General features: G+C 42.5%; 1 protein-coding gene across 1 annotated transcript; it reads right to left on the bottom strand.

Annotated features, from left to right (window-relative positions):
• Positions 1 to 162: 162 nt before the first annotated feature.
• Positions 163 to 8,223, bottom strand: LOC112054265 (matrix metalloproteinase-25). The gene is made up of 9 exons (XM_024093967.2): positions 8,064 to 8,223; positions 7,025 to 7,177; positions 6,488 to 6,600; positions 5,377 to 5,538; positions 4,594 to 4,865; positions 3,720 to 3,925; positions 3,304 to 3,448; positions 2,079 to 2,336; positions 163 to 1,132 (listed from the first exon to the last, which is right to left on the bottom strand). Exons 1-9 carry the CDS (start codon positions 8,181 to 8,183, stop codon positions 981 to 983), a joined length of 1,581 nt encoding a protein of 526 aa, XP_023949735.1. The 5' UTR covers positions 8,184 to 8,223; the 3' UTR covers positions 163 to 980.
• Positions 8,224 to 10,060: the final 1,837 nt, after the last annotated feature.

The raw sequence follows: 10,060 nt of genomic DNA, 5'->3' as shown, positions 1-10,060 counted from the left end.
GAAAATTTATTTTTTAGCCGTTACAACCACTTAAAATGACATTAGCTTGCTTAGTTTGGTCGAGGAAAGTAACTTTTCCAAGCAAATGAGATGAAATATTTATTATAGGTATAAGTTATTATATTAGTTGTGATTATAGGATTTATAAAAACATGACACAAATAGCTTAAATTAACTTTATTGTAACTTATACTAGGCTGTACATAAATCTTGATAACAAATTTAATGTAATATTACAACGCTTTCTCCTTTCATCCAATAGCAGGGACTACCCAAGATTGACCCGACACAGCGTTGACGTCCCGTGGTCTGCGTCATGTTTACATTCAACAAACAGGGACGGATCTAGGGGCGAATGGGTGGACTAAGGGGCTATTAACCCCCCCAATGCATCAGATCATCCGTGACTTATAGCGTGAATTTTCAACATTAGCTAAAGTATCTTCAATTAAGATTCATAAAAATAATATCTCAGGTTGTCGTTTGTTTCTTTGGTCGAATACAATAAATGAATGTAATGTAGTGGTAATCTAATCGGATAATTCAGAAGGCATATTTGCTGTCGGACGCACCAAGGTCTCGAAGATGGTTTGAAAGGGAATCTCCCCACCATCATGATTCGCCTCGTCCATAGTTTTGTCTGACTCACCATGTATCTACACATACACAAAGTTTGAGCAGTATGGCCCTTTCATAATATTTATGTGTTAAAATCTACCCTTAGTGGTTTTAGCCCCCTCTTATGATCCTGGATTCGCCACTGAACTAAGCTAAGGTAAAACTATCTGGCAAGTTCGTTGATAAAGCTCCCATGATATGCGGGCGACAGGAAGACTGCGCGTGTGTGGAATCATGCGTGCGGGGAAGTGACGTGCATCAGTCGTCGGTTTTTCGTTCATCGTTACACGCGCCCCGGTCCGCGCGATCATCGGGAGTGTTACGATCGAAGTTGCCAAGCGTTTTGGTGAGTTATAACGTAGCTAGGGTTCGTCGTTGGCAGTGTACTGCATCATGTCGGGCGTGGAGGGGCACGGGAACCAGATCTGCGCCGTGGGCAGCGGGTAATACTCGTGCGCGCGGATCTGCGCGTTGTCGAACCGCCAGAAGCGCGGCCCGCGGAAGAAGTACGTGTCTGGAGATACAAATTAGAGACGTTTTAAGGTTATAAAGTTCATGGTAAAAGACGTAGGTACCTAACGCGAATGCATACGGTAATATTTTTTTTTCTCTGTATCAATCATCAATTATTATGGCCCTGACATTTTTTACACGTTTAAGGGGCAACTCTTGAAAACTGTTCCTAGTTTTGGAGACCAGTATGAAAACGACCGAGTTTGACGACTTAACGTGGCACGAGCGTATAACACCACAAACATCTATTCCAGGATATGTCAATAGGTACTCCAGGAAGCCACTGAAATAAAACTCTTTAAAAAAAGTAGAGCTTAATATTTCATAATTGACCTGTAGGTAAACCGCATGCCACATTGGCTATCCACTGGAGTAACAAGGCAGGCAGCATTTCATGCATAATAGGTATAGTCTGGCAAGATCGTTGATGACACTCCCATGATATGCGGGCGACGGGGGGAAAGACTGCGCGGGTGTGAAATCGTGCTGCACGCCCCCCGACTAGGCTTGCCAGGCTTGCAAAAAAGCCAAACATTTGGCTTTTTTCGATCGCGTCCGGCCAAATATGTACATGTCCGGCCTGTCCGGGTTTTGTCAGGCTTTTTGTCAGAGTGGCGATTCTCTCTAACTTAATAAACATTTTAAATTCCTAAATTTATTATAAATATTATATCCATCTTTTAATAAATATCGAATATGCATATATCTGGCACACTCCATCTTCGATCTCATCACGTATAAATACTTTTTTCAACAGCCCAACTGTAAAAACAATAAGTTTGGCAATGAAAAAAAAACATGTCCGGCTTTTAGGGCAAAATGTCCGGCCTTTGCATTTTATGGCCTGGCAACCCTACCCCCGACCCGCGCTGACTATTGGGAGTGTTACGAACGAAGATGCCAAGCTATAAAACGAATGTATTAATGAGGTACTTTATTGTCGGTACCTTCTTTCCAAATGATAGCCGCGTCCACAGGGTACGGCACGTTCCTCCAGGCAGACATCTCCTTAGGGTACCCGCGGTCCATGGTGCGCGTCGCCTCGTCGTACCGCCAGTAGCGCTCATACTCGATGAGGTACGTCTTGTTGTTGTAGTTGGACACGAACACGGTGGTCAGCTCCGGCACCTGCGGGATCTTGTACTCGGTGATGCGCCCGCGCTTCACCAGCCGGAAGCGGGCGCTGAACTCCCAGTAGCTGCGGCCTGGTGGTACAATCAGATCTTTAAGGGTGGCCGCTCATTGACAATTTTTAGTTGGCCGATAGTTGGACGACTTTTTAGTTGTGCGTGATTTAGTTGGACAGATATGCGGGCTGTCATACATCGCTATACCTGTTCTATAATCGGCCGACTAAGTCGGCCAACTAAAAGTTGTAAGTGAGATGGGGCTAAGTAAATATTTTTAAAGGAAAACTCAAGAAAAAAAGATAAGAAAACCAATGTTAACAAAGGTTAAGGTTATTCACAATATGTTTCAGGACATATAACTAATAAGTCAAAATGTAAATGTAATCAAAATAGAACAAAGTTCACTGCTCGAGACAGAAAGAGATTCTCACTGAGTAATCCTGAAGAATTACTCTACGAGAGGTGTTAACGAATCGTACGGCGAGTGCCATATATCACAAGCCACTTCCGCCAGTTCGCCCTTCTCTCACTATTCCCCACTCGTAACGGAAACAAGCTAGCGCCCTCTAGCGTCAGCACAGGCCGACCAAATGATTCCAACAATAGTTGAATGACGTCATATCCTTCTCAGACCATTCTCTTCCAACTGTATAATAAAGTAGCATACGCTACGCTCACGACTTCGTCTCCTTTAAAAAACCTTAGCCCTTCTGTGTTGGCTCCTTTTCAATTAACTGGATCGCATCTTCGGCCATCCGGCCCAAGCTTAGGAATTTGCTTGTAGATATTTAATTTTCGGTTTCGGTTAATGGTCCAGAAAAATGTTCAGATAGCATTTTTTTTTCAGATATCAGATTACTTCTCAGCCTACAGAACCATTGCATTTCACCAGACCTGCCATCTTATACCTACATAATTACGCTCCTTACCTGCATAGTTCATGGTGGTGTTTGATATTCTTGTGAAATCGTATGTTATAATCGTATCGTACCTAAGCATATTCTAATCTAAATAGTAGGTTTTTTCGTAAATCCAATAATACCTGAGAATACAACGATGTGTCCATTTCTCTTCTCGTAAATGGTCCTGATGACGTTGATATGTCGCGGCAGGCCGATGAACACTTCGTGGAACCTCTTCGGGTAGCCCTCTACGATCTGCTTCCTCTCACTCAGCACCCACACCCACTGGAGACAAATGTAATAGATGACAGCGCTTTTAAGCTGTTCGTATTTATTCATTATAATAACAAGGATTCCTGCACCAGGTGACAAGAGTGTCGCCAGCTCATAAACTAAGTGGCTACTGTTATGTACCTACTCTGTGCATTTACGCTAACTTTTTTCGAAGCAATAGCGTTTGTAGAAAGGGAATAATTGATGTGCAACTTGGCTACTGCCGCAGAGCCGTTAAAATAGGATGACAACAATGATGATAATAACAATGCTCAGTGCTTACCTCCTCCTCGAAGACGTAGATCTTGCCCTGCAGCACCTGGATGGTGTCGTAGTTGGTGTAGCACAGGTCGGGCACGTCGTTCTCGTCGTCCTCGGCGCTCTCGCTGTCCGGCCGGGTGAAGCGCGGCGCGGTGGACGAGCGGCTCAGCACGGCGCTCTCTGTGCGCGCCTCCGCCGCCGCCGCCGGGGAGTGCACGTCCTCCTTCACTGGATTTTGAAGTAAGACTTCATTATGTACGCTAAACTTGGAGAGTACGTAAGGAGACTTGTCATCAGGGCCCGATCCAGGGGGCGGTATATCGGCCCCTGCTTATCATGAGTAAGTCTTTAAGTCTTTTTTCTTTTCTTTCTTTAAGTCTTAAGTCTTTGTTTATCTAAGCCTAACACCTTCAAAGCAAGAGTGAATAGGCATCTTCTAGGTAAGCGCGCTCTAACTAAGACCGCATTAATCCTTATCATCAGGCTTTATTGTAGTCAAGCGCTGGCCTATATTGCATAAAAAAAAGTCTCAACTGAGACTTGAAAGTCAACAGAAACAGGACGATAGTTTGTAAGATCTGTGTCAGTACTGATGCCCTCGTGACGTTCTTCAGTTTTTCATATTAGTTTATCTAAGTCACTAAGTGTCATAGAAACTCTGCATAGTTCGCACCTTTGAGCCTTCTTACTATAGGAGACTATATAATTATTTCACCGCGGCGAATTGCTTCGACTCGTAGTTTTCATTTTTGCGCAAAGGACCTGCTATTCAACGCGGAAATGCAGCCAGTAGATAGGCACATATCTATACCTACTTCTATACTTGCTCCTGGGCATGATTTGTATAACTAATAGAATAAGCTAAGATTCCATTTAGTTGCAAAAGATAAACTCACAATACAGTGCCTGCATGCCCATAATGTCGTCTTCATGGAGCTTCTCCACCGGCACTTGATAGTATGGGTACATGACGGACGCCTTCACGTTCGAGTGCGACAGTCCCAGCGCGTGGCCGATCTCGTGCACCGCAACGGCGAAGAAGTCGGTGATGTCGTCGTCGTCCTCGCCCGGCTCGTCGCCCCAGATCTCATCGTCGTCGAAGTGCATGGCGCCGTGCGGCGGCGGGAACGCGTGGGCCACCACACGACCTGGCCCGTCAAAAGGAAACCTACGTTACAGAGATACGCATGTGATTTACCAGGTTATAAAAGTATGTTTATCTAGGGGAGACCCTACTCAAAAAGCTGTCTTTATAAAGAGAAAAATACAAATGATGAATGAAAGAATTCATAGAATTAGACATAGTCTAATAAACGGCCGCGTGGCGCAATGGATAGTGACCCTGGAATATTTCGGAAACATTCGAATTCGATAAGAATAATAGCCACTTTCATTTCATTCATCCTAGCATTGTATGGCCAGCAATATGAGGAGTATGGTGTGGCGGCCGGGTGAGTCAGCTATTTATTTATGAGGTACCTATACCAAGTAGCGAGTCGTGATAGCTCTGCCAATCCTCATTGGGTCAGCTTGGTGTACTATTGGCCCAACCCCTCTCATTCTGAGAGACTCGTGCCCAATATTCAGCCGAATATGGGTTGTTAATGATGATACAAGTAGGTAGTTAAGACAACAAGACAATACGTAGAAGGGTTTCGAAGTAGATTAGTAGCAGTTACCCGTCGCCGTGGTCCTTGCTGGCGAAGGACACCTCGATGTCAGCTTTGCTGCGCTCCACGCGGCGGAAGTCCAGCCCGGCGTGCGGCGCCCACACCTCCAGCCCCGTGCGCATCAGCGTCTCCACGCGCGACTTAGACAGAGTGCTTGTCCCGTTGAGTACTCTGTGCGATATTTTGTGTTTGTTATCATTTCAGTAGCACTAGAAAGAACGTCAGCAGCGGGCGGGGCCAAGGGGATTTGGAATAGGTACAGCTTAGGTAGCTTTTAAGGGTCCAGAATTCGAGATCTTGTCTAAGTGTAAACCGGCAAAGATGTACCGCCAAGTGATTTAGCGTGGTACGATGTCCTGTAGAAACCAAAAGAGGTGTGGATATTCATAACAACTACTACTCCTAATAAGTTAACCCGCTTCATCTAAGATTGCATCATCACTTACCATCAGGTGAGATTGTACTTACTAACTAACTACTTAGTGTAACTTGTAGAGAAAGAGCATAAAAAAAATAAAAAGAAATCTCGATATTTTCTATAGGATACCATAAGGAATCATATTTCCAGTCGTCACACCCTCATCTTCGTGGCAACCTTTCGCTAGAAACCTATAAGGTTTGTTAGAGTGATAGATTTCATTGGGTTTTTTTTTACCGGATATACTTTGATGAGTATGCATGTAGCATGCATCCTCCTTCTTCTTTCCACCACAACATCAAGTCACCGCGACCGTTGGCATCCTTACGTTATGGATATCCAGGCGTACGAAACGATTTGCAACCACATTCCAAAATCAGCATAGTAAATATTTGGGATGCTCTTCCGGCGTTTGTTACCTGACACTTATAATTTAAACACCCCCAAAGTTAGAGAGATAGAGATCTTTTAGGTAAGTGCGCTCCAACTTGAACAGCATTACTGCTTTATATCAGATATAATTGTAGTCAAGAGGTTTAGGGTCTGGACTCTGGAGCCTTTAAGCCATCCAAAGTTTATCTTCGAAAGTCACCATATTCAAAACTCCAAAGTTGGCTTCCGTTGGTACTTACACATGTAGGAACATAGGCTAACATTCAGTACAGTTATGTTTTCATAGAATGAGGTAGTTTTATAGTTTACCTGTAAGTAATAGCTTTCCTGCCCCATCCTTGTTGCAGAATGTATCGCTTTCTACGATGCGCTGAGGACTTTGTTTCAATGTCCTTTACGCCGCAACGTCTTCTTTTAAATAACTGTAAGGAAAAGTTAAATTATTGCTTACTTAAACTAAAATACATATAAATACAAAATTTAAACATTGTTTAACTTTTCATGTGAATTGACCGCAAACGCATCTTTGTGGTTTTGGGGTTTTACGTTTCAACGCTTTCTGAAAATTCTTTTTTGAGATATGATCATTCTTCAAGAGAGAAAGCTTTGAACACTAATAGGTTGTACTGTGAGTTGAGTTGGTCGACCCCCTACTTGGTGGACCGAGGACATCAAGCAGATAGCGGGGAGCCGTAGGATGCTGGTGGCTCGAGACAGTTACGTTCGGAAGTCCATGCAAGAGGCCTTTGTCTAGCAGTGGACGTCCATCAGCTGTTAATGATAATGATGGTTATGTATTTTCGAAGGCTTTGTATAATTGCTGACAATATGTCTGTTCGTACATACTTTTCTCGTTTCATCATCGAGATATCCCGTGGGCGGCAGGCCGGCGAAGCTCTGCATCTTGGCAACAGCGCCGGCGACGGACTGGCTGGTGTACGTGGTGCTCACAGACAACGGCACCTCTTGCAGGTAGCCGTACTTCTTCATGAAGTTTATCTGCAATAATCCATATTCCATACTAATGTTATAAATGCGAAAGTGTCTGTCTGTTTGTACAAATATTATTTTTTTCTCATTGTAATGTTATTGTAATTATTGGCTGACGCCGCGTGGTTATACCCGCGTGGTTTTCGTTCCCGTAGAAATACCGGGATAATATATAGCCTTCCTCAATGGGCTATCTAACACTGAAATAATTTTTCAAATCGGACTAGTAAATCAAAATCAAAATCAAAATCAAAAATCATTTATTTCAAGTAGGCTCAGTTTACAAGCACTTTTGACACGTCAGTTGACTATTTGTAAAGATTCTACCACCGGTTCGGAAGGCAGGTTCTGCTGAGAAGATACCGGCAAGAAACTCAACAGTTGCTCTTTTGAAAAAGTCATACAGTATTATAATTTACAATTGATAACAATTACAATTTCTTATAGTTTTATTTCCTGTGTGAAGGTGGAAGCTGATCCAATGGCCTCCAAGCGCTTTTATCTTTAAGGAATTCATCAATGTTGTAGTAACCTCGACTAAGTAAATGTTTTTTAACACATTGCTTAAAGCTATGCATTGGCAGGTCCATCACAGTCTTGGGGATCTTGTTATAGAAGAGTACACCCAAACCTACAAAAGATTTTTAGTAGTTCCTGAGATTAGCGCATTCAATCAAACAAACTCTTCAGCTTTATATTATTAGTATAGAAGTATAGATTTAATGCGAGCGTCTGAGGCTCTGAGATACTTTGAATATCACTTTACAAAATAGATAAATTCGACGTTCAACATACTTAAGTAAACAAAAAAATTAGGTCACCGATGCCAATACATTTTTTTAATACACTCGTGAAATACGTCTAATTGGATAACATTAAAATTATAAACACTCACCTCTTCTAACGTGGGTGCATTTTCCTCGAGGAATATAGTTTTCGCTGACACAGCGGTTCCGAAGATGGATAACGTTACAATGTACCCAATTAGGTACAGCACACAGTAGCGCGGCCCCATGGTCTTGTGCGAATGGTCGGCGTGCGCTGAGTTCACTGCCGACCTTTGACAGCAACTTGCAGATAATTACAGTCTGAGAGATGTAAACTTTATTCGTAACTTAGCTTAAATAAAAGTTCGTGTCAAAAACTACAAATTTACTTATTTTTTTCATTAGTAAATATAATTACAGAATCCGTTTTCGAAGGCTGAAGTAAGCTTATTTACTTCACTTTGGTTATCCGTAAGCTGGTTCAAATTCCGGGTCGAAGGACCAAAAACTGTATTTCGCGTTTACAACTTTATAAGTTGCTCAACACAGCAAAATTGAATAGTTTAGTCGTAAATCAATATTATGTCGAGTCTTTGTCGATTTCCGTTGAAGGGCTGTGTTTTTCAAGTCCATGATGATGATTATATTTTTTGGCATACGCTACAACGAAACCGCTTGACAGATTCATATATTTGTGAGAGTGCGATATTTTTATTTGCGTTTGTGACAGTCATTATTAGTTTCACTGTCAAAACCGCCGCCGACGCATGACAGTAACAGGTATCACTCCGGACCTTTGATACATAGATAATAGCTCCGGACGAGCTCTGAATGTCTATCGAAAAGCTCGGCTCACTGCTGAGCTCGAGTCTCCTCTCAGAATAAGAGGGGTTAGTCCACTAGTCCACCACGCTGGCCCAATGAGGATTGGCAGACTTCACACACGCAGAGAATTATGGAAATTCCGTTCAGGTTTCCTCACGATGTTTTCCTTCACCGTTTGAGACACGTGATATTTAATTTCTTAAAATGCACACAACTGAAAAGTTAGAGGTGCATGCCCCGGACCGGATTCGAACCCACACCCTCCAGAATCGGAGGCAGAAGTCATAACCACTGGGCTATTACAGCTCTGCTCTCCAAAAGCTCTACAGTAGGTGCTAAATAAACGAGTGATATCGTTTGCAAATATTGTTGACCAGCTCTTGGTGTATGTGGTGTACGCTTCTGTATAAATACACGGTCAGTGGTGAACGCCCTGCGCTGCTTACTCATGTATTTCCTACTTGGTGCGCTATTTCGATGACACTGGATGCGATTGCGAGCGCACCGGACATTGATTTTTTATTTCTTTAATATCAATGAGTGAGGTACCTACCCGCTTGCATACATTGTGAGATTGTTTATTAGTCATTAGCTACTCATTAGGTTTGTAACTGAGTGTTTTATTACACTTAAGAATCTAATAAGCTGTAACCTTAGATTTAGGTAATATGAGCCGTAATATAGCGGACGGTTAGAACTTGCGTGGCTATTTCGTATAAAAATCTGTACCTACGTCCTTTAAACTTAAACATAAATAATATACCTGCTTAAAAGCTAAAGAAAATGTGTAAAATGAACCTTATACTTACCTTAGGTGTACTATTAAAACTGATCTTGATCGGCCGATGAGAATCGCATGAAAATCCGTTCATCTATACTATATTATAAAGCTGAAGAGTTTGTTTGTTTGTTTGATAGAACGCGCTAATCTCAGGAACTACTGGACCGATTTGAAAAAACTCTTTCAGTGTTAGATAGCCCATTTATCGATGAAGGCTATAGGCTGCATATTATCCCCGTATTCCTACGGGAACGGGAACCACGCGGGTGAAACCGCGCGGCGCCAGCTAGTTTAATAGTTTGTGGTATTGTCGGGGGAAATCTCTGGATCTACTGAACTGATTTCGAAAATTCTTTTACCACTAGAAAGCCACGTTATTTGCAAGTGGTATAGGCTATATTTTATACCCATATTCTCATGGGAACAGGAACTATGAGGGTGAAACCGCGGGGCGTCAGCTAGTAAAGAATAAGTTTCGAAGACTACCCTCAACAATAAGATATACCCGAACAAAAGATA

The sequence above is a fragment of the Bicyclus anynana genome, chromosome 5 (genome assembly GCF_947172395.1).
Source record: "Bicyclus anynana chromosome 5, ilBicAnyn1.1, whole genome shotgun sequence".
Lineage (NCBI taxonomy): Eukaryota > Metazoa > Arthropoda > Insecta > Lepidoptera > Nymphalidae > Bicyclus > Bicyclus anynana.
The sequence above is the reverse complement of the archived record's forward strand: the minus strand, read 5'-3'. Positions and strand labels throughout refer to the sequence as shown.

Coding starts and splice junctions, on each gene's coding strand:
- LOC112054265 (XM_024093967.2), bottom strand. CDS start 8,183: ATGGGGCCGCGCTACTGTGTGCTGTACCTAATTGGGTACATTGTAACG. Junction 6,601..7,024: donor TCGATGATGAAACGAGAAAA/GTATGTACGAAC, acceptor TTTTCCTTACAG/TTATTTAAAAGAAGACGTTG. Junction 3,926..4,593: donor GGGCATGCAGGCACTGTATT/GTGAGTTTATCT, acceptor TTCAAAATCCAG/TGAAGGAGGACGTGCACTCC.